Consider the following 25,101-nt stretch of genomic DNA (forward strand, 5'->3'; position numbering starts at 1 on the left):
CCTCCCCGTATGTAAGATGGTGCCCCCGAAGGTCTTCATGTGGACCCCTGCACCGGATCGGGGCCTAGCCCCAACCAGGGCTGCTCAATCCGATCTGTGCTCCCTTTTACCTCACCGGAAGAGAAACAGAATCGGTATGGCAATCTGAGCCTCGGAGACCTGAGTTTAAAGTTTTCTGCTTACCTGGTCACGGTGCTTACCGATTGAGTGCCGGGACGGTCTCTAGCTGCAGGGGGAGAGGGCTTTACCTTCACTGCCACGCTCTGTTGTGCACCCGCTGCCTTTCAGCCACTCTGGCGGCTGCGTCCACTCAGGGAGCCGGCTACCGGACCAAGGCACACCTCTGAGGGATGTCAGAAATCACCTCAGGAATTCTCAACTGGGGGGGAGGGACCCTTAGGTTTCACCGCAGGAGAGCAGGGCTTGATCTTTAAGGTAAATTTTCTTTTTCTTCTTTGCTATAATTCTTAACACTATTCTAGTGTGTGGGATAGTGTCCGCATCTGCTAGGAGACGGAGAGATACTGAAGAGCTAAGGTTACTGCAGGGATATATCTAGAGTGACGTCAGCTTTGAAATCAGAATCTGTCTCCCATCTGCTAGCAGAAGAACACATAACCCACTGGTCCTGAATCCATCTTGCTACACGCTAGGAAATCTTAAAATTTAATTTTGATTTAAAAGTTTATGTATTGCCTCCCTGACCATGTTTATTCAAAGTGGTGTATGTCAAATACAAAGTATAGTAGTAATCATATAAAACAACTTTCCTTTCCAAAAATAAACAATCAAATTAACCCCTCTCCCCGGGGGAAAAACAGAGCCAATCAAAACAGGCAGCACATTGCCCACACAGACACTCAAAATACACCGCTAACTCTAAATTTATCCAACTTCTGGGAAAAGCCAAGTTGTTAGCTTCCTTCAAAAAATGAGACAATTCAGCTCTTGCATCAGAGCAACTTGAAGCACAATGGAAAAATCTTCTGCTCTAAAAAGTGGATGGCATTTTAAGTAATTCCTTCTGACTAGATCTTAAAATCCATTGAGGAGAACACAGTTTCAGTTTATCCAACAGATTGGCCCCATTTCCTCGCAACATCTGAAATGCAAGAGCCAAAAATTTGAATTGAGCTTGGATCACAACTGGAAGCCAGTGCAAAATACGAAGCATCACTGTAGAGGAAATTCGTTTCACATCACTGCATCATTTTAGCTGCTGCATTTTGGGCCACTTTGCTTAATTGTCTGCTGCCGTGTTGTGCAAATAGTTTAATATTTAAAGATGAATGAAGTGAGGGCGTTGCAGACTATGGGGTCTCAATGCTGTGAGCTGGAGGGGATGTATGTGAGTAATCGAAAATGAATGATTTGGCTGCTTATTGCAAATGTCTATAATGGTTCCCCCCCAAACATTGTTTTTGTGGAAGCTCTAACAACCAAACAAATCAAATTTATTATGAAATGCTCGTTCGTGGTGCCGTAATGCATTATGATTGTGGATTTGTTGAAAATTCCTCAAGATTGGGATTGTTTATTTTGGAACTGGTAGAATCTGCAGGACAAGTTTGATTAAATAACTGCATACCTTTGACTTGAGTATTTATGTAGTCATGAATGTTTTCCTGCAGCAACATCTTGCTTTGGATTTCTACTTCAGCTGCAATCATCTCCTACTATAGCTATTGTGCTATTAACTCCTGGAGGGGGGAGTAGGAGTGATGAGGGCCTTCTCCAATCCTGTGTTTATCCTAGTTTTTGCAGTAACATTACTTGACTAGAGCCCACTGAATACGGCTTTGCCTGGAATCTGTACAGGTCTGCCATGAGTTTGGCTGGTAGATGGCAGAGGAGTTGCTGCTTTCTTGAGCATACTTGAATGTTGGGTAGCATGAACAGACTGAAGATAATTCACTCTTTTTTTTTTTTTTTTTTTTTTGGAGCAGTAATTGATGGGTATGGTTGAATTTATGGAAACTGACAGCAGTATCTTCCTGCTGAGATGACATGATCTGAAGAACCATGGAATTCAAAATCTGTTGTGCTCTGTTGAAGCATAGCATTTGGTGGTAGATAAACAAAACACTGCAGTGCTTGTCCAGTCTCTTTCCTACTGCAATACTACTAATCCTACTTGATTTCAAACTTGACCCTTGCTTCTCCAAATCTAAGGATCCAGTTTAGGTCCAAGGCTGCCCCCTTGAATTCTAGTGTAGGTTATGGCTTCATTGCCTCCACCCCCCCCTTCCCTCCGGGAGATTGTTCCATGAATTCCATCACCCTTTTTGAAGGATTCTTACAGTGCATATCATCATGTTTACAGATAAACAGAGTATTCAGTCAGGTTTATTAATTTTTTTATTTATTTAATTCTTTTTAATATGCCGATGCTCAAGACCAGGTCTTATCGTACCGGTTTACAATAAACTAAGGGGGGGTAAACCATTTAACACTGAGAGCGAAAAGTTACATTACAACAGGGAAAGTGGAACAAGGATGTTAGAAAAAAAGGGATAGATTAACAATTTCTAACTGGAGAGCGGAGCATGTGGGCAGAGAACAGTTGCTTACATGGTAAACTTATATACAATTTAAACAGAGGAGTCAGTTGGTCAAGTTATATAAGAGCGTAGTTAGCAGGAAACAGTTCCTTTGTGGGGTGGGAAGAGGACGCGGCCGTGGGGTGTTGGTCCGTGAGAGTTACCATAAGACTTCTTCAAGGATATGCTTGAGCGAACAGCCATATTTTTAATTTTTTTCTGAATGTGATATGACAGTGTTCCTGGCGGAGATCTGGTGGGAGAGAATTCCAGTGATGCGGACCAGCAGTTGATAGCGCTCGTTTTTCAATGGCGTGGTGCATAGCAGATTTGTTCGGTGGGACCTGGACTGCGTCTCTGTATGCCGATCTGGTGGGTCTAGTTGAGGAATGTGGTTTGAGGTATGGTGAGTTGGAGAGAGGATTGCTGAAATATTGTTTTGTGAATGATGGTCAGTGTCTTGAATAGAATTCTGTAGCGGATGGGTAGCCAGTGAAGTATTTTTAGAATCAGTGTGATGTGGTCCATACGGCGAGAGTTTGTGAGGATCCTGGCTGCAGTGTTCTGTAGCATTTGAAGAGGTTTGGTCGAAGAGGCCAGGAGACCAAGCAGCAGCGCATTACAATAATCAATCTTTGAGAATAGTATGGCTTGAAGAACCGAGCGGTAGTCATGGAAGTGTAGGAGAGGTCTTAACTGTTTTAGGACCTGTCGTTTGTAAAAGCCTTCTTTAGTGGTGTGGTTAATGAATTTTTTAAGGTTCATTCTGGAGTCTAGGATGGCACCAAGGTCTCTCACTTGATTTACTAATGGAATATTTGTAGTGTTGGCTAGTGGGTGGTTATCGTTGGGGGAGATGACCAGCAGTTCAGTCTTGGACGTATTGAGAACGAGGCTGAGGCTTGTGAGGAGGATGATAGTGTGAAGGCAGCTATTCCAATAGTTTAGAGTGTCGGAGATGGGATCCTTGATGGGGATTAGGATCTGCACGTCGTCCGCATAAATGAAATAGATGAGTTTGAGGTTATTGAGTAGTTGGCATAGGGGGAGAAGATATATGTTGAACAGGGTCGGAGAGAGCGAGGAACCCTTGGGAACTCCTTGCTTGGCTGCTACAGGGGGAGACTCTTTGATTATTTTTACTTTGTAATACCTGTCGCTTAGGATTTTAACCAGAGATGCCAATTTCCATCAGACGGTTGATGAGGATTGTATGGTTAACTGTGTCGAACGCTGCCGAGATGTCTAGCAGGGCCAGCAGGTATGACTGACTTTTATCGAGGCCCATCAGGATGTTGTCCGTTAATGAGAGTAGAAGAGATTCTGTGTTTCTGCGTTTCCTGAATCCGAATTGTGAAGGGAAAAGAATGTCATGGGAGTCGAGGTAGTCTGTGAGTCGAGTATTGACAAGTTTTTCCATTATCTTGGCTATGAAAGGTAGGTTGGCAATGGGGCGGAAATTTATGGGGTTGGATGGGTCCAGGTTAGGTTTTTTTAGTAATGGTTTCAGAGAAGCTGTTTTTAAGGCATCCGGGACTGTTCCGTGAATGAAGAAACTGTTTATGATGTTGGCCAGGGGTTTGGCGATGATGTTTGGGATTGTGAGAAGGAGTTTGGTCGGAATTTGGTCTATTGGGTGCGATGAGGGCTTCATTTTCTTGATGATAGATTCGATTTCCAATGATGTAGGATCTAAAGATTCTAGTGCCTGTTTGTGTATTGATGGGGCGTGTTTCTGGTCCGGTGGAGGCTGGGAGTTTGGAGTGGAGTTGGAGGATGTCAGCGGAATAAGTAAATTTTTTATTTTGTTGTCAAACTGCCAGCTCAGAGGATTTGTTTTGTGCCTCATCTTCTGGGATGATTGGTGGAATAGGGGTGGTGAGTGCTGCAACATATGAGAATAGGTTAGAAGCATAGAGAATAGGTTAGAAGCATTTATTGGTATGCAAAATAAGACAGAGTATAGGGAAGGAGGAACAAATGACCTGATAATCACTGTCCTTCAGTTTTCTGCCTGCATAATAGCTGCTTATATAGAAAGTGTATTTTTCTTTGTTTACCAGTTTCCTCTTATCTCAGCATCATGATAGTTGGTTCTGTTTCTTTTCATCTTAGCCCACAATTGCTCCACCATTAGTATATTTTCTTTTCCCACAGGTTATCTAATCTGAATTTCTTACCATGGAGCCAGTGGCATCCATCATGAGCTATTTTAATTGTGTCCCTTTTGTCTGGTGGTTAGATCTCCCCAATGGCAATGTTTCTCTCTTTTGATATAGATCATTAGCACCTCAGCTGCAGTTCTGTGTGTACATATTATCTGCTGGAGCTGTCTCTCTTCATCTGCAGAGATACTTTCTGGAGTTGACTTTTTTTTTCCCTCCCAGCAGTGCTCACCCCCTTGTACATTATTTATACCTCCTGAGGTATTTGAATGTCATATTCCCAGTTTGCCACCTCTTTCCATGTTTAAATCCTTTGTCTCCTCTTATAAGGTTCACAGTGTAAATGCACCATTTTAGTAGTCCTCTTCTGGATTGCCTTTACTGTCTCGACCTGTTCTAGAGGGGTGGCACAATCCGCCAGATCAGGTCTTATCGATTTTTATTACTTTGCACATTCTCTAGTTCCAGTGCTCTAATTTCTCATTCTGGTGCAGTGTGTTGCTTTTTGTCATGTGAAATGCATTGGGATACTAAGGACTGGATTAAAACAGACTTGGAGATCTGGGATCTCTGAATGGTAGCACCATAGAATTCTCAAGCTTTTTTTTTTTTTTTTTTTTTTAGAATTTAAATTTTTATTGGCAAACATGGAAAAACCTATACATAATCCGCTAGGTACAAAACAAATACAAAGCAGAATCAGCATTATGAGCATTTCGCAACAATAAAAATGCCATTATAAGAATAGAGTCCCCAAGTACCCTCCCTCCCCCCATAGAGGTGTGCAAACAACTCCATGAAACAACATGAAGCGAAAACATAAGGGTGAATCAGGAATAAGACACATTTTATGGCGGATCTCGACAGTCCCATCATATGCAGTAGCCCCCAGGGCTCCAGTATGTATTAAGGGCTCTCAACTGGGCTATATCTGCCCCCGCTCCCGTATAGAAAATTATATCCAGGACTATAAGGCCAGCATTCATCCTGAGAAGACCCGAAGCCAACGTTCATATAGCCCCCATGTCTTATAAAAGTTGGAGAGAGATTTGTTCTTATGTGCTGTGATGTGCCCCAAGCTGTACACATTCCTCACCGAAACTTGTACCATCTGCAAGGTAGGAACCCTGGTATCCTTCCAATAAAGTGCTATAAGACATCTCGTCGCTGTAACCACATATTTAATAAAATAGTCATGAAATCTGTAACCGTCTTTCCTGTCTTCATTTAGCAGCGCTTGCGACGGAGTCAGCTGAATTGGAGTATGCAATATTGTTGTAAGCCATGTAGAAACCATTGTCCACAGCTGGGTAATTCTGGGACACGTCCACCAAAGGTGAAAGAAAGTTCCCCTCCCCTGACATTGCTTCCAACATAAGCCATTGGAGCTCGGCACCATATGCTGTATCTGAGTGGGAGTAATATACCACCTAAAAAACAGTTTGTAGCCATTCTCAATGTGCTGGGCGGAAATTAACCCTTTCCGTAATCCCTGAAAAACTCGCAACCAGTCCTCCCCAGTCCAATCACATTGTAAATCGGATTGCCAAGCTTTTATATGGGACGCCAGCATATTAAATCGACCACTCAGCAAACCATATATGTTAGAGATATGTTTATCGACTTTGTCAGCGTGGCGACACATATTTTCAAATGTAGGGATACCCTTTGCCAGATCGCTTTCCACATGAGGCCTATGTATAAAATGTCTGACCTGTAAATATTTGAATTGATCCGCCGTAGAGAGCCGAAACCGGTCTCTGAGAATGGGAAAGGGGGTCATCCCTCCTGGTGCCCAAATATGTGCAAATTGTGTGATAACCTGTTGAATCCAATGTGAGAAGGCCTGTGGATGGCCTGCTGGCCTAAAGTCTTTATTGTGAAATAAGTATGTGCTTTGAAAAGTATTTTGCGTGCCCACCAGGGTTGGTTTCCATTGGCTCCAGGTGGAAAGAGTAACCTCTACGGACTCAGGGAATTTGACCTCTGGCATCCAGGTAGCCCGCTTTTGCCATAGTAAAGCCCTGATAGGTAGCGTCCCTAGAAGCGCCTGCTCTATTTGAACCCATGGCTTACAGTGCTTTGTGCTATGCCAATCAACCGCCGCTTTGAGCTGAGCTGCCCCTAAGTACCGAGCAAGGTGGGGCATACCCAAACCCCCCTGTAAGCGTGGTAAATATAGGGTCTCTTTAGCAATCCTGGATTTCTTGCCCTGCCATAAGTATTTATTCAGCCGCTTTTGCCATTTGTCCAAGAGCTTGGAGGGAATTGCGATAGGCAAAGTCTGAAACAAATAAAGTAACCTGGGCAGGATATTCATTTTTAGGACCGCTAGTCTCCCCAGCCAGGAGATGTGGTAACGGTCCCATTCTTCTAAGTCTTTGTAAATGGTAGCCAATAATGGCGGGTAATTTAGCTGAAAAAGATCAGTATCCACCCCCAAGTTCACTCCCAGGTATTTAAGCTGTTGTTTGGCCCAGCGAAATGGAAATTGCTGCGAAATTTGGGCTACCGTCTCGGGAGTCAGGGATATATTTAAAAGTTCAGATTTTCCCCAATTAATAGTAAAGCCTGATACTGCGCTGAAAGCGTGAAGTTCCTTAGAAAGGGCCCGTAATGAAGGCATCGGGTCAGTAATGGTAAACAAGTCGTCCGCAAAAAGGGACAGTTTCGAGGAGAACTCCCCAACCCGGACCCCCAGAATGCTTGCGTTGTTCCTGACCCTGAACGTGAAGGGTTCTAAGAAAAGGGCAAATAGCAGGGGTGAAAGAGGGCACCCCTGCCTCGTCCCCCTTTGGACAGCAAAAGAGTGGGAGTACCCCCCATTGATTTTAAGGCTGGCTGGGGGCGCCTCATATAATTTTGAAATCCACCGAATATATTTATCCCCTAAATTAAACTGTCGCAGAGTATGGAATAAAAAAGGCCAATGTACCAGGTCGAAGGCCTTTTCTGCGTCTACAGCTAGAAGTGTCATAGGGATGTGCTGAGATCTCGCCCACCACATAGCATCAACAGCCTTACGGACGTTATCGGAGGCCATCCGGCCTGGTATAAATCCTGACTGGTCCGGATGAACCAACTCAGGAAGGAAGGTGTTAAGCCTATGAGCTAATATTTTCGCCAAGAGTTTCAAGTCCAGGTTGATCAAGGAGATGGGGCGGTAGGAGCCACAAACTGTAGGATCACGCCCAGGCTTGGCGATCAGAGTCACACCAGCCAGGTTGGCCTCCCTAGACAAGGAACAACACTGATCTGGTAAGGAGTTGAACAATTGTACTAGGGGGTGGCACTAGAACAGCAGCAAATTTTTTATAAAAGACCGCATTAAACCCGTCCAAGCCTGGAGATTTGCCCACTTTTAGCGATTTAATCGCCCACAGGACCTCTGCGGCAGTGATATCACGAGTTAAAAATTTTTGGTCAGCCACCGAGACCTGAGGAAGCGAAACGGATTGTAAGTACTCGTCAATCGCTTCGGGGCGTATTTGAGAATTAGTGGCATATAATTCAGAGTAAAATCTCGTAAAGCGTTGTCTTATGTCCGTGTTGGAGGTAAGAATTTCCCCCCGTTCGTCTTTCACCTTTACTATATTTAGTTGGGCTTGCCTAGCCTTCAACTTACGAGCCAATGTTCGCCCCGCCTTATTCCCACCTTCATAGAAAAGCTGTTTTACTCGTTCTAGTTGAAAAGCTACCTGTGCCGCCTCTATGTCCACCAAATGCATACGTAGTTGATCCATTTGCTTCAAAGTGCAAGGGTCTCCCGTTCTGGAGTGGATAAACGCCAGCCTTTGTAATTGCTGGATGGTCTCCATTTTATCCCGCTGTTTCTGCTTTTTAAGATATGCCCCTTTAGCTATGAGTTTCCCCCGAACAACAGAATTCTCAAGCATTTTGACTTCCATGTTTGAATTATCAACAATTCTCATGGCAACAGGAGTTTTCACATAATCAGGAGCTTGATATATCGGATGATGTAAACAAATGAAAACAAACCAGCAAAATCTGGAAAATAGGAAAATGAACTGGAGATGCATTTTAAATAACCAGGATGGATAAAATAAGGGGAAAAGAATTCTGTGGGATCCCCCTTTAATTCCTGCCACATACATGCTTTTATTAATAGCTTTTTATAGCCTTCATCTATTATCATTGTTTAATTATATCTTGCTTTTCCAGCCAGGAAGCTCAAAGCAAGTTAGAAATAGAACTATTCTGTATATTGCAATGCAGTAGAACTACATGGAATAGGGAGGGCTATTGGAGCCATAAATAGATAGTTTACAGGTATATAACAGGGAACATCATAGTTTAGTATAATACAAATACTAGTTAGTTTAGCATAACACAGTGCATTTGTTATGTAACAAGTCTAAAAGGGTTTCATTTGGTTAAATCAAGTTTAAATACAAGAATCTTTGTGGATGAGAGGAGGGTTAGTTTTGTGCAGAGGTCTAGAGAGGTTATGCACTAGCAGGCCGATACAGTACAGTGCACTCCGGCGGAACGCACTGTTAACTCACGTTTGGGCGCGCGTTTGACGCGCTAGCTTTACCCCTTATTCAGTAAGGGTTAATAGCGCGACAAACGCGCGGCCAACACCCCGAAACTAATATCGCCCGCAGCATGCAAATGCATGTTGATGGCCCTATTAGTTGTTCCGGCGCGATTCATTAAATAAAATGTGCAGCCAAGCTGCACATTTTACTTTCAGAAATTAGCACCTACCTAAAGGTAGGCATTAATTTCTGCCGGCACCAGGAAAGTGTACAGAAAAGCAGTAAAAACTGCTTTTCTGTACACCTTCTGACTTAACATCATGACGATATTAAGTCGGAGGTCCCAAAAGTAAAATAAAAATTAAAAAAAAAAAAATTTAAAATCAGTCCGTGGCTCACGGGTAGAAAACCGGACACTCAATTTTGCCGGTGTCCGGTTTCCAAACCCGTGGCTGTCAGCGGGCTTGAGAACTGACGCTGGAAAAATTGAGCGTCGGCTGTAAAACCCGCTGACAGCCGCCGCTCCTGTCAAAAAGGAGGCGCTAGTGTCCCTAGCGCCTCCTTTTACCGCAGGCCCTAATTAGCATATTTTTCTTCACTGGATCGCGCGCACAGGCCACTGGCCTGTGTGCACGTCGGGAGAGCAGACATTTGCCCGCTCTCCCGCGTTTCTTTCTGTATCGGCCTGAAAGTTTTTAGTAGGGTTCGTGGCTGCCTCAAAGCCAGGTTTTCATCTCTGAGATTGTTTGCATGTTAATCAAGCTTTTGTCTTCTGCTGTAGATCTCTGTGCTGATTCCTTTGCTGGAGAGTGGAGAGCTGGTGATCCCAGGGCGAGGAGACTGTCTGAAAGTGGCGCCTGGTTTCCAGTTCTTTGCAACCAGGAGGTATAAACTGGTGGTGGTCTCTGTGTGTAAAGTGGGGGGGGGGGTAGAATGGTATGCACTATGCAAGGGTTGGTCTTTCTATGCCTCAGTGTGGAGTGTGGGAGCTCAGAATGAGAGGAGTGGTGATTTCAACTAGTTAGCTGCAAAGTGATTTATACAGAACTAGCATGTAGCTTTTTATAAAACACATACTGAATTTTGCAACCATAAACTGCCAAGGGTTTAGTGTTGAACTGTTCTGTTATGTTTCTATCACAGAAAGTCCCCGCCTGCAGTTGCACTTATTAACTGAATCCTTCCCCAGCATCTCCTTTTGCTTTAGAACAGTGATGGCTAACCTATGACACGTGTGTCAGAGGTGACATGCCGAGCCGTTTTTGCTGACACGCGTAGCGTTTCGGGACTATCGTTTTTTTTTTTTTTTTTTTTAATCGGCTGTGCCGAGCCTTTTTTTTTTTTTTCGGCTGCGCCAACCCTTTAAAATTAGTTTTTTAGTATCCTTCCAGCCCCCCCCCCCCCCCAATGCCCCAGGGCGCAGGGAGGCGCATGCGGCGCAGCGACAGGCAGATAGGCAGGGCCGTGGTGAGGCTCACTTCACCACAGCCCAAAGAAAAAGATCGTGTTGAACGCGCTGATGCTCCTCCTCCTTCCTGCCTGTGCGGCCCCGGAAGTAAACGTTGCCGGAGCCGCGTGGGCAGGAAGGAGGTGAAGCATCAGTGCGTGCAGAAGAGGAGCATCGCTTGCACTTACGGGCCGCCGCGAATCTCAAATCGCAGCGGCCCGAGAAGAGGAAGAAGCCCAGTAGCAGGGCCGCTGCAGAGCCCATCCTGCGCGACACGCGAAGAGGAGGCCCAGAGGTGAGAGAGAGGCTGAGGGTCTGTGTGTGTGTGCGCGAGTGTATGACATGAGTTGAGAGATTGTGTGTGAGAGTGAGGACCTGAATGTTTGCAGAGACTGCATGTGCTTGAGCAAGACAGCATGTGGGAGTGAGAGAGAGCCTGTGTGTGTGAGAGTTAGACAGCATGTGCCAGTGAGAGCCTGTGTGTGTGTGAGAGAGAAATGCATGTGAGAATGAGAACCTGACTGTGTGTTTGAGGGAAGAAGATGGAGAGAAAAGAAACAGAAAAAAAGACAATATAAAAGGAATTGGCAAAAAAAAAAAAAATAAAGGGAAGGTGGAAAAAAAAAAAAGCCTGTGACCAATCAATTAGAAAACTAAGATCAGACAGCAAAGGTTAAAAAAAAATATATATATTTTTAGTGATTGGCACATGTAATCTTTGGGAATGTGCAAGAATAGTAACATCCCCAATAGTCATGTGGCAGCAGTGACAGTGGCAGCAGAGGAATGAGAGAGGTTCCGAGGTTGCTGGCAAAAGAGAGGGGGGTCTGCCTTTAGTGTGTGCATGTGTATGAATGGGACTCTGCCTGGGGGTGTATGTGTGTGAATGCATGGGTGCCTGCCTGGGGGTCTGTGTGTGTGAGAATGAATTGGTGTCTGCCTGGAGGATGGAGCGGGAGTGGTGTGAAAATGAATGGGAGCCTGCCTGGGTGTGTGTGTTTGTGTGTATGTGAGGGAGCCAGTGAGTGTGAGAGCATGAGTGTGTATGAGAAAATCCAGGGGAGTAAGAGTTTGTGAGGGAGGGGGGGTGGGGGGGTGGAGGGGGAGAGAGTGTTTTAATTGAAGATTTAGCAGACGAAATTCAGCAACAAAAAAGTCACTAAGCAGGCAAGGTAAAGAATTATTTGTTTTTGCTTTATTAATAAATACAGTACATATATTAAAATTATAACTTGTTATTAATTAGAGCTACAAATATCACAATTATGGATTTTTCTAGAAGTGACACACCACCCGAGTTATGCTCGGTTTTTTTTATGAATTTTGACACACTGAGCTCAAAAGGTTGGCCATCACTGCTTTAGAATATGTAGCAGGGCACAGGCTATGCTCAAGGTTATAGAATCCGAAAAAGAGGAGACTTATATCTTGTGCAAAGAGAATTTAAATAAGCTGCATTTTCATACTCTTCCTTAGTTCTGTTATCCTGCCCTTTTTCTCTTAGGATTTTTATTTTAGTATTGTACTATATATGCTCACTACCACTCTTTGTTTAACCCGCAATTGGATGCAGGTTGAGTAGGTGCGTCCACAACCCCTTAAGCTATGAGGATTAACGCCTCCACAAAGCACATCCAACGCACTGGAAAACTAATAGCGCTCATCACATGCAAATTCATGTGAATGATACTATTAGGTATTCACTACCAATGCAAAAAAAAAAGTGCATCCAACACGCACATTTTTGCACTCAGAAATTAACGCTTGCCCGGAGCAGGCGTTAATTTCTGAGCACCCCAAAAGGTTGTACAGAAAAGCAGAAAATACTGCTTTTCTGTACATCCTCAGACTTAATATCGTGGTGATACTAAGTCGGAGGAAGGAAAGATAAAAAAAAAAAAAAAAAATTTAAAAGGCTGACGGTCAGGTTCGGGAAACACTCTCAGTTAACCAGCATCCGTTTCACGAACCCGTGGCTGTGCGTCAATTAGGAAAACAGATGCAGATTCAGCGTCCGTTTTCTTAATTAGTGGACGGCTGTGGAGAGCTGGCCTTTCCCGGGCGCGTGCAGTCAATCAATTAGGGGACAGCATGGTGCCCCCAGGAGAGGTGCCTGGGGGCCTGTTAGGAAAGCGGGCGCTGAATACTGCAAAGAGAAGTAGGCTTAGAATAGGATAATAGCAGAACTATGTTAACATTGTGCAGGTTCATGTGGGTGTTCAAATAGTTCAAACTGTTTTTAAACAAGTGACAACATCCTGGGCAGCATAATCAATACACTGGTCCTTTAAAAGTGACTTTTTATGAAGCAAAATTGTAGACTGTATTAAAAAAAAAAAAAAAATAGGGCAGGAATGTTAATTCTTTGGGTCCAAGAACAAAATTTGTAAAAGTACGAGAGTGACTGGTGGGGAGGAATGGAAGTTGGACTGTAGCAGGGCGCCTGCTGGATTTGAGCCAGTCTCATGCAGGGGGAAATGCACTTGAATGCAAGGGGCAACTGCAGACTGAAATGGAGTATTTGGTTCTTTTTCTTAGGGTCACCTCAAAGGTTTGGGATGTTGGGAGATTGCAGTAGGGGAAAAAGCAAGTGCCTCTAAGGGTAATTAAAAGGGCTCTGAGTTATTAAATTGAAAGGATAGGGGGGAAGAGGGTGTGTGGAGAGGCAGTTGGTCACCCTCATTCCTGTCTCTACAGTTCATTGCATTCGAAAACCTTTATTTGTACAAGTTGGTTTTTGGGAACATTCAGCTGATCCACAGCAGAGCCACAGGTTAGGAAAATGAATTCTCATTTAATTGAGCGTCCCTTTTCCTATCCTGACTGCTGGTGCACTTTAAAAAAAAAAAAAAAAAAAAAAAAAAAAAAATTTTTTTTTTTTTTTTAGGTTAGCCTCTTTTGGTATTCCAATTTAATATCACCACGATATTAAGTCTGAGGAACTTCAGAAAAGCAGTGTTCTTTTTTTCTGTAAACTTTTTGGGCTCCTCAAGAATTAATGCTTGCTCCGGGGCAGGTGTTAATTTTTGAGGGTAGAAATGTGTGCGTTGGGTGCACGCTTTTTTTTTTTTTTTTTGGTGCATTGGGGGGGTGGGGGAATAACAGCCTCATCATGAATTTGCATGTGATCGTTTTTTGCTTTGGGGCTTATGGATGTGTCTAATCGGGCTAGTGCACGGTATTGCATTGGCATGTATAAAGCAGAAAGATTCCAAATTAGCCATGTCAACTGATGAGCTAGTTAATATAAACAAAAACATACTTTGAAATGTCTGTAAATGCTAGAAGCCTTTTTAAAAAAAAAAAAAAAAAAGAAAGCTAGAATGCATCGCACTGAATGGAGAGGTAGATAGCGTTTGGTCTGGTGGAAGGAGGATAACCAATGGGACTGTGATACTAGGGTACACATTATATTGCAATGGTAGAATGAATTAAATTGGTGGCGGGATGGCACTATGTTAGAGGGCCTAGTGTCCAGCAGGATAAAAGTTCTGCAGGAAACAAACGAATTAGAGAATCTTTGTAGAGAGAAGGGGAATAGAATTGCAGTGGGAGTGCACTACTGTACACTTGGCCAGAATGAACAGGCAGGCGATGAAATGCTAATAAATTAGGGAAAGCTAACAAAATTAGTAGTACAGTAATATTGGGTGACTTTTCTAGATGAAAAAGAGCAGCTGGTACAGGAATAGAAGAGTGGGAGCTATTTTACATCTAATCCTTTGTGGAACGCACGATTTGGTGCGAGAAGTAATGGTGTTGGGGCCATGTGGCAATAGTTGTCATAACATGGTCAAACTTTATATAATAATTTGATAATTAGAGGGAGAGTATTAAGGAAATCTACTGTGATGGCATTTAACTTTCAAAAGGGAGACTGTGATAAAATGAGAAGGAATGGTTAGGGAAAACCTGAAAGGAGCAACTACAAAGAAGTATGGCTGTTTAAAAATACAATCTTGGAGGCCCGTGCCAGATGTATTCCATGCATTAAAAAAAGGTGGAAGGGAAGGCCAAACGACTCCAGGCATTATGACAAGGTGGGAGGAGAGGCTATTATAGCCACAAATATATCTTTCAAAAAATGGAAAAGAAATCTGAAAGGAGGACACAGCATAAGCACTGACAAGTTAGATGCAAAGCATTAATAAGAGGCAAAAGCAGAATTTGAAAAGAAGCTTGTTGTGGAAGCAAAAACTCTCATAATAAAGGTTTTTCAGTTATAGTCAAAGCAAAATGCCTGCGAGCCAGTCAGTAGGTAATTGGGTAAAAGGGGCACTACATAGTAATTTAGTAAATGTCAGCAGATAAAGACCAAAAATGTCATCCAGTCTGCCCAGTAAGTTTTTTTTCATTTATTTTTTTATGGTAATAGCTGCTGCTCTATGCAGGCTACCCCCAAGCATTTCATTAAATGTGGTAGCAGCTGCTGCTCTATGCAGGCTACCACCAAGCAATAATGTAAACTTTAGGTGTGGTAGAAATTACCCCATTTCTTCATTTCCATTCTCTAGCCAGCAGGGTTCCTCTGCCCCACAACCTTTTGAATTCCATTATTCTTGTTTCACCACCTCTTTTGGGAGGACAAGGCTATAGCAGAGAGACTAAATGAATGCTTCAGTCTTTACTGAGGAAGATGTAAGGCAGATACCCATGCCAGAAGTGATATTTAAAGATGATTCAGAGGAACTGAAACATTTCAGAGAACTTGGAAGATGTAATAGGGAAAATAGATAAAATAGAGTAGAAAATCACCTGGCCCAGATAGTATATATTCCAGAGTACCAAATGAAATTGCAGACATATTAGTAATCTGTAAACTGTTAAAATTGGCTATGGTACCTGAATATTAGGGTAGCCAACAATGTTAGACCAATTTAAAAGAAAAAGGGTTCTAGATGTGATCCTGGAAACTACAGACTGGTTGGTGAGCCTGAAGTCAGTGAGGGAAAGATGGTTGAAACTGTTTTAAAGAACAAAATTACTTAACCTATAGATCAGAGCTTTCCAAACTTTTCATGTTGGTGACACACTTTTTAGACAAACATAATTTCACGACACGGTAATTCAGTCTACTAGTAAACCAGAGGTTAAAGGTTAAACGAACGAAACATATTTCGACAATTTATGTATGTTTCCTTAAATATATACATAAATAAAATGTTTCACGACACAACCTATCTCATGAAAACCTTAAATTTATATTAAAAATATATATTCCAAGATTCATGTTATTGTTATAATTTATGAGAAACAATAATAAAACAAATTGTCTGGCCCCCACACACTCATATCTCTCCCCCTCAAGCCCATGTCTGTCCCCCCAGCACGTTTGCCCCCCACTCACTCATCTCTCTCCCCCCAGCACATGTCTGGCCCCCACACTCATGTACCTCGTCTTTTTGATTGTTGCCAGTTAAGTGCTTCACTCCCTTCCATGATCACCAGACACTGCTGCTTGCAGTCAGTACTCCTCATGGCCAGGCCTCATCGGCAGCAGCAGCCAATGCAAGGATGGCTGGGCTCGTTCCACCCACCAAGCCCCCCCAAAAAACGCGATTGACAGCAAAAATCACCCAATAATAAGCAACCCATAAACTGAAAAAAAAAGTGAATCTCTAGAGAAAAATAAAAAGCCCAAACTCGCATCAGAGTTGACCGGGCTTGCGCGACACACCTGCACACTGCAGGCGACACACTAACGTGTCCCGACACACAGTTTGGAAAGCTCTGCTATAGATAGTCATCGTTTAATGGGACAAAACCAACATATTTAGCCAAGGGAAGTCTTGTCTCACCAATCTGCTAGATTGTTTTTTTAATCAATGCAAGAAATTCACAAAATTAATTAGACCAAATTCTTAAATACTCATGTTCGTTTCCCAATAAGACACAAAAATGTCTCAAATATATTCAAGGAGAAGGTGGTAGTTTCATACCATGAAAGTAGGCACCATCCCGGTTACTTTCAAAACTTTTAATCATTAACTAGACACCAACCTCCAAAATGTTTATGTGAATTTCAAAATCTCTTCTCATGAAGTGCAAAAATAATCTTTAATTCAAAATCAGTGCTATAAAAACACGGTACAAAACTTTGTTTTTCTTTCGAAAATTTGTATCCTAAAACACTTGTAGTAATGTTTCAAAACTTTCAAACAGTTCTTTTGCAATTTTTTTTCTTTTTTTTTTTTTGGACTTAACTGCACATAAGCGGATGTTGTCCCAAAGGCTCCTATAACTCGTCTCCAATAGTCGGATAGCAAATCCTTTTCCCCAACATGGCCAAGTTTCAGATATCCTTCCTCAGGGGTTCAGCTCACCCAAACCCACAAAATCTTGTGCCGCTGTCAATATGTTCTTCCGTGCGCCAGCATTCTGGAGGTTGGTGGCTAGTTAATGATTAAAAGTTTTGAAGGTAACTGGGATGGTACCTACTTAAATGATATGAAACTACCACCTTCTCCTTGAATATATTTTTTGAGACTTTTTTTTGTGTCCTATTGGTAAATGAACATGAGTATTTAAGAATTTGGTCTAATTACTTACTTTTTTGTGAGTTTATTGCATTGATATAATTGGATCTACTCACATTTTGGCAACATTTTTGTGATTAGGGTTCAGATTTTTTTTTTTAAGGCATGAATAAATTTGTGGATAAAGGTGAGCCAGTTGATACAGTGTCTGGATTTTCAGAAAGCAATTGACAAAGTACCTCATGAGAAACTCTTGAAATTATTCTTCAGAGGGATAGCCATATGTGTTCTGTTGTGAATTGAGATCTGGTTAAAATATAGAAAACAGAGTAGGGCTAAATGGTCAACTTTTTCAATGGAGAAAGGTGAATAGTGGAGTGCCCCAGGGATCCTGTACTGGGACTACTGCTTTTTAACATATTTATAAATGACCTAGAGAAAGGAACAAAGAGCAAGGTAGTCAAATTTGCTGCTGATATAAAATTATTCAAAGTTGTTATATAGCCAGAGGATTGTGAGAAATTGTAAGAGGACCTTGCAACAAGACTGGGCATTCAAATGACAGATATTTTAATGTGGACAAGTGCAAAGTGATGCACATTGGGAAAAGCAACCCAAATTATAGCTACACAATGCATGGTTCCACACTGGGAGTCACCACCCAGGAAAAGGATTAGATGTCATGAAATCCTCTGCTCACTGTCGGGTCGATACTGTAACATGCGGTTGAAGATTTCCTGTCTGTAATGTGCTGGGAGCGCACAATTCGGACGCGTAAGGTGATCCAGTCTCCAGTTTCACGCGTCCTTAGCGCTTCTTAAAACAGACGCATAACCTTTCCCGCACGCAGCATGTAAATGATATGTAAATGAACGAATTAGCTGTATAACGAAGGAATTAGCTATTCCCCTCCGATACTGTGACGCGCGCTCCGACTATCGCTTTTTTTCCCTGCCGATTTGCCGCGCGTTTAACCTGTTTACCTCCTACCCCTACGTTAGAGGCAGGAGTAAGGGTAAGCGGCAAACTTTCCCCCAGCCCCGGCTCACCTGCCCTGGTCGCGTCCATGGGTGCCGGTCTCCGGGGTAGCCCCAGCCTCTCCCTCCTCCCGAAGCGAAAAAAAAATCCAATGCGGCCCCACTTCGGCAGCCCCCCTTCGGCGGAGACGACAGTGTAAAGCAAGACGGACCACGGCGGACCTTCGGCGGAGACGGCACTGTAAAGCGAGACAGACCGTGGCGCAAGGAGAGGAGGAGAGAGAAGACGCAACTTACTCCAGCCAGCCCTCCTCCGGACAGTGGCTCCTCTGCCTCCCAGCTGCCGGCGAAGATAGACGCCCGAACGGGTAGGCCCCTCGTGCAATTTGACCTCAAGGCGTGACGTCGCATGCCGTGACTCCAAACGTCGTGACGTCACGCCTTGAGGTCAAATTGCACGAGGGGCCTACCCGTTCGGGCGTCTATCTTCGCCGGCAGCTGGGAGGCAGAGGAGCCACTGTCCGGAGGAGGGCTGGCTGGAGTAAGTTGCATCGTCTGTCTCCTCCTCTCCTTGCGCCGCGGTCTCTTGCTTTACAGTGCCGTCTCCGCCGAAGGTCCGTCTCGCTTTACACTGCCGTCTCCGCCGAAGGGGGGCTGCCGAAGGGGAGCTGCCGAAGTGGGGGCTGGCTGGAGTAAGTTGCGTCTTCTCTCCTTGCGCCGCAGCCCCCCCCCCCCTCCCAGCTGGAGGCAGGAGAGGTCGTCCGATGTCCGGAGGGGGCTGCAAAAGTAAGTCGCTTCGCGCTTTTCGCGCCCTGCTTCGGGAGGAAGGGAGGGGGAACTGGCATGGGGGAAGCCACGATGTCCGGAGGGGGGCTGCAAAAGTAAGTCGCCGAGCGTAGGATTGCTGTCCTCTCCCCTCTCTCGCAACTTTTTTTTCACTTTTTTTTTGCTTCGGGAGGGGGACGGCAATCCCGACTTCCTGGTATCTGTCATTTCAAATGACATTTGAAATGACAGATACCAGCGTGGCTGTGAAGCGTTAGGCCTGAGCACCCAGGATACTGTATAGGCGCTCTATACAGTAAAATGGGTTGCGCGGGCCTAACGCTTCCCTAACACTTTGCAGACGCGGCATGCATTTGCATGCAATTAGAAGAGAGTATCGAGCGGTAGGTGAAGAGAACTGTGCGTGCGGGGAACGAGGGTGCGCCAGGCACTGCCGCACTCTTCTACCGCGGCCTTAGAGTATCGACCTGTGTGTGGCAGAGGTCAAGAAAGCAAATAGAATGCTTTGAATTATTAGGAAAGAAAACAGGGAATATCATAGACTCTGTATTGCTCATGGTATGATCACACCTTGAGTACTGTGAGGTTCTGGTCATTGCATTTCAAAAAGACACAGTGGACTTAGAAGAGATACAGAGAAGGGTGATTAAAATGATAAATGGATGGAATGAGTCCTGTCTGAGGAGAGAGGCTAAAGAGGTTAGGGTTCTTCAGTTTGGAGAAGACTGCTGAGGGGGAAATATGATAGAGGTCTATAAAATAAGTGCTATGGAATGAGTAAATGTGAATCGTTTCACTCTTTCAGAAAGTACAAAAACTAGGGGGGACATAATGAGGTTACTAGGTAATACATATAAGTTAAATAGAAAATGTTTTTTACTCAAAGTATAATTAACTTCTGGAGTTTGTTACCGGAAGATGTGATAAAAGCTATTAGCTGGGTTTAAAAAAGGTCTGGTCAAGTTCCTGGAGGAAAAGTCCATATTAAGGTGGACTTGGGGAAATTAACTGCTTACGAGTATCTCTGGGATAAGCAGCATGGAATCTGTCGACCTTTTGGGATCCTGCCAGGTACCTGTGACCTGGATTGGCCACTGTTGGAAACAGGATACTGGACTTGATGGACCTTAGCTCAGACACAATATCTTTTTTTTGTAATTGACAAAAGTGCTTGCTGGGTCAGGCCAAAGGTCCATTGAGCCAAGCATAGTGTGTTTTGACCAGGCCACTTGGAAATATCTACCACATCAGGAAATCCATTCTCTGTTGTTCACTCTCAAAAGTAAGTATTTTGACTGCTGTGGTGGTTCACTTGAAAGCAGAGAAATATTAAATACAAACAAGGCTATACCTTTTTATTGGATTAACTTAATAAAATTGTTGACTAGTTTTCAGAGCCAATACTCTCTCTTCCTCAGGCCAGAATTCAGATGTACAAAAGATGGCATTACCAGGAAGTAGAGTAGTGTGATTGCCATAAATGAGTTTTTCCTTGCGTGTAGCCAGATGGACTCAGAACCAATGGGTTATGTTCTCCCCTGCTAGCACATTTAAAACTAATCAGAGAAAGTTCTTTTTCATTCAACGCACAATTAAACTCTGGAATTTGTTGCCAGGGGGATGTGGTTAGTGCAGTTAGTATAGCTGGGTTTAAAAAAGGATTGGATAAGTTCTTGGAGGAGGAGTCCATTACCTGCTATTAATTAAGTTGACTTAGAAAATAGCCACTGCTATTACTAGCAATGGTAGCATGGGATAGACTTAGTTTTTGGAAACTTGCCAGGTTCTTATGGCCTGATTTGGCCAATGTTGGAGAGAGGATGCTGGGCTTGATGGACCCTTGGTCTGACCCAGTATGGTATGCTCTTATGTTCTTAAGGTCTCAGTCCTTTCAGAACTGACAACCAAAAAATGGAATGGGTTTGGGCTCAAGGTCAACCTGAAATTCCCAATGAAGTTTGGCCGACCCATCCATGGGAAGACTAGATAAGGGGCAGACTATCTCTCTTCTTTCAGCGGTGGTCGAGATCACTTCTGACAAGTGGATACTGGACATCATATGAAAAAGATACGCTCTGGAATTTCATGGCATCCTTCGGGACATGTTCATGATGCACCTTGCCACTCCCAGCACAAAAAACTGGCAGTGAAATCCACTTTAAGGCTCCTCAGTCTGAGGGCTATAACCCCGGTATCTGCATCCCAAGTAAATATGGGGTGTTATTTCATCGTATCCAAGAAGAAGGGGTCACTGTCAACCAGACCCATTTTGGATCTCTAGCATCCGTAATCTTCTGCGGATAATTCTCTTCCGCATGGAAATTCTTCATTTCATCATAATAGCTGTACAACCGGGAGAGTTCTTAACCTCCCTGGACCTCTCGGAGGCCTACCTTCATATCCCAATCCGTCAAGACCACCAGTGTTGCCTACACTTTGTGGTACTGGGCTGCCATTACCAGTTCCGGGCGCTGCCCTTTGGCCTGGCAACCACCCCCAGAACATTCTCCAAAATTATGATGGTTGTGGCGGTGGCACTGAGGAAAGAAAGGATCTTGTTGCACCCTTATTTAGACTGGCTGATCCGGGAGAAGTCGTTGGAAGAGAGCCTCCAGGTGACCAGGAGAGTCAGGCCCCTCCTACAAAAACTTGGGTCATGAAAATGGACAAGAGCGACCTCAACCCCTCCCAGTCCTTGGAGTACCTGGGTGTCCAGTTCGACTCAAAGCGGGACAAGGTCTTCCTCCTTCCCTCAAGAATAAGGAAGCTGATGTGCCAAGTGCATCGGTTGACGAACACTATGTGCCCCAGGGTGTGGAGCTACCTCCAGAACCTCGGCCTCATGGCGTCAACCCTGGAAGTAGTACTATGGGCGAGGGCACACATGTGGCCACTCCAGCGCTCACTACTGTCATGTTGGAACCCACTGTCTGAAGACTACTTGATTCACCTCCACCTACCGATGGAAGCATGTTTTTGGCTCTAGTGGTTGCTACAGGAAGCTCACCTAAGCAAGGGTGTAAGCCTGTCCCCACTGAAATGGATGGTTCTCACAATGGAGCGAGTCTCCGAGGATGGGGAGCTCACTGTTAGGAATTGATAACCCAGGGGCGATTGACCAAGGAAGAGGCGCGCTGAAACACAAACCGCCTGGAAGCAAGAGCAGTCAGATTAGCATGCATGCAGTTCAGCCATAGGCTTCAAGGTCAGGCACTCTGCATGATGTTGGACAACGCAACAGTAGCCTACATCAACCGCCAGGGAGGAACCAAAAGCCTTCAAGTGTCTCTGGAAGTAGACACCCTTATGGAATGGGCAGAGTTAAATCTACAAGGGATCTCTGCCTCCCACATTGCGGGAAAAGACCACATCAGAGCAGACTTTCTTAGCAGGGAGAGTCTGGATCCAGGTGAATGGACACTGTCAACCAGACCCTTCCAGCTTACAATAGTTCACTGGGGTCTCCCGTCCATCGACCTACTGGTCACATCTCACAATGCAAAGATACCCTGATTCTTCAGTCACAGACGAAATCAGTGCTTCCAGAGGATCGATGCCCCTGTCCAGTCTTGGCCAGAGGACTTACTATATGCAAGGTCATCTGCAGGATTGAACACCAGAGGATTGGTCCTTCTGGTGGCCCTGGATTGGCCCAAATGCCCATGGTATGCAGACATGCGGAGGCTTCTCGTGGAGAGTCCCCTTCGCCTCTCCCCGCACAGGGACCTTCTCCAACAAGGTCTGGTCCTTCATGAGGACCCAACTTGATTCTGTTTTACAGTCTTGCCCTTCAGAGGGCTTGCCTGACGAAGCCGGGATATTCAGCGGTCTTAATTGCGACCTTGCTCCACACGCAGAAGCTCTCAATGTCCCTGGTGTACGTACGGATCTGGAAAATATTTGAGGCATGATGCCCCCACAAATGACCAAGATCCTCATGATTCTGGAATTTTTGCAGGACAGCCTGAATAAAGGATTGTCCCTCAACTCCTTGAAGGTCCAGGCATCGGCTCTTTCCTGTTTCAGGGGAGAGGTGAACGGAACCAGCCTGTCTGCATCCGGACTTGGCTTGTTTCTTAAAAGGGGTTAAACACCTCCGACCACCCTTAGTGTCCCGTCCCCCTAAGGAACCTCAATCTAGTACTGGACTTCTTAGCAGGGCTGGCCTTTAGGCCACTGTGCAGTCTGCCTCTATGCCTATTAACATTGTAGACTGTATTCTTGGCGACATGCTCAGCCTGTCATATCTTCAAACTACAGGCGCTGTCATGTCAGGAACTGTTCCTCCGGTTCACTCCAGGAACGTTGCAGCTTCGCCACATCTTTTCTTACCAAAGGTAGTCTTGGAGTTTCACCTGAACCAGACCATCTTACTGTCCCCAGATGGATGCAAGGACACGGAAGACCACCACCTATTATGCCACTTAAACGTGAGTAGTACGGTACCTGGAACGCTCAGAACTGGTGTTTGTCCTTCACCGGGGAAGAAAACAAGGCAAAGCGGCTTTGTGAGCAATGATGCTCGCTGGATCAAGGAAGTGGTCATGGGAGCTTATATGGAGGCAGGGAAGACTTTACCCCTTCAGATCAAAGCTCATTCCACTAGGGCCCAGGCTGTGACCCGGGCAGAAGCTAAGCTGTCTCCTGTCGACATCTGTTGAGCAGCAACATGGTCTTCCGTGCAACCTTCTCCAGATTCTATCGCCTGGATGTCCAGGCCCAAGAGGACGCAGCCTTTGCAAAGGTGGTGCTAACAGGACCGCGGGCAGCCTTCTGTCCCGTTTGGGAGTAGCTTTTGTACATCCCATTGGTCCTGAGTCCATCTGGCTACATGCTAGGAAATGGAGAAATTACTTACCTGATAATTTCATTTTCCATAGTGTAGACGGATGGACTCAGCATTCTGTCCACAGCTGCCCAGGAGAAGCAACAAGGAATCGCCCATGAAGTGAATCTCGATTCCATGTGGTTACGGGTAAGCAGTTACCCTATCCCCAGTCCAGGGCATCTATAGTATTGCTGGGTTTCAGTGCTTATGTTGGTTGAGTACAGTTGCGGTCTCCAGTTTTTAATGAAGTATCCAAATTCTAATCAGGTTCTTCAATAATATGCCCACAATGGCTTTTTGAAGAGAATACTGAAAGGCTGAGGTCACTGCATGGGTATATCTAGGGTGACGTTATCTTTGAAATCTGACACACTCTCCATTTGCTAGCAGGGGGGCACGTAACCCATTGGTCCTGAGACCATCTGTCTACACTAACAAAAACGAAATTATCAGGTTAGTAATTTCTTCATTAAAAGGCATTCCAATGAAAAGAGTGGAGGGGAAGAAATGAGGGAGATTTGGGTGATCATAAGATGACAGGCAATAACATTTTATTGTTCATTATGTGTTAGGAAACCTAGGTCTGTCTTTTCTTTTTCTTTTCAATTCCAGAGTGTCTGATCATTTTGACTTCAAAAGTCTTGTGTTGCTGTATGGCTTTAAATTCCCCTTTTGATTATCCTGATCATAAGATCATTGATGCAGTGGCCTGATTTTGAAGAGTGCTCCCCTATGGTGTTTGAGCTCGACAACTGGATTTGATTTTTGCCTGGCCCGTCTCACCAGTGTGGCATGCTTCACATTTTCTGCATTGATTAATGTTCACTAGATTAGAGGAAAAGCATGAGTAGAAGGCTGAATGTTTTGGTTTTCTCATATGGATGATTATGGGGTCCTGTGATATTTATTGGCAATGCCTGCCGCAATAGTACATTGCAGAAGTAGGTGCCATTTTACTTCTTTCTAAGTTTTAGAAGTCTGCTTTTTACTAATTTTTACCCCTTCTTAGTTATATAAAACCCAGTGCTTGAACTAAGAAGAATAAAAAAAGATCTACAGCTACTCCTCCCAGAGGGATGAATTGTTGAAAGAAACATTCCCTGATCCACTGTTATTGGCCTTCAGGCGACCACATAATTTGAAGCAAAAATTTAGTTAAAAGCAAGTTTTTAACAAACTTGGAAGAAAATGGCACATACCTGTGCAATGCAGAGTCAAGTCACACCAGCAGAAGATCGAAGACCAGAGGGACATCTCTGTCTGGGCAGTATTTTCAGAACCAGACCACTGCATTAATGACATGATTAGGATTGATTATGTAGTATATAAATTTAACAGAGTAAAAATACAATAAAAGCAGTTTGACACATCATTCATAAT

General features: G+C 44.2%; 1 protein-coding gene across 2 annotated transcripts in view; it reads left to right on the plus strand.

The window, feature by feature from the left end:
• Positions 1 to 25,101, plus strand: part of MDN1 (midasin AAA ATPase 1) — a 765,271-nt gene that overhangs the window by 42,143 nt on the left and 698,027 nt on the right. For both annotated transcript variants that reach the window (XM_029595415.1, XM_029595414.1), the window contains exon 8: positions 9,989 to 10,092. In XM_029595415.1, coding sequence (XP_029451275.1) covers positions 9,989 to 10,092 — 104 coding nt within the window. The remainder of the gene's footprint in view (positions 1 to 9,988; positions 10,093 to 25,101) is intronic.

Source organism: Rhinatrema bivittatum, chromosome 3, assembly GCF_901001135.1.
Source record: "Rhinatrema bivittatum chromosome 3, aRhiBiv1.1, whole genome shotgun sequence".
Lineage (NCBI taxonomy): Eukaryota > Metazoa > Chordata > Amphibia > Gymnophiona > Rhinatrematidae > Rhinatrema > Rhinatrema bivittatum.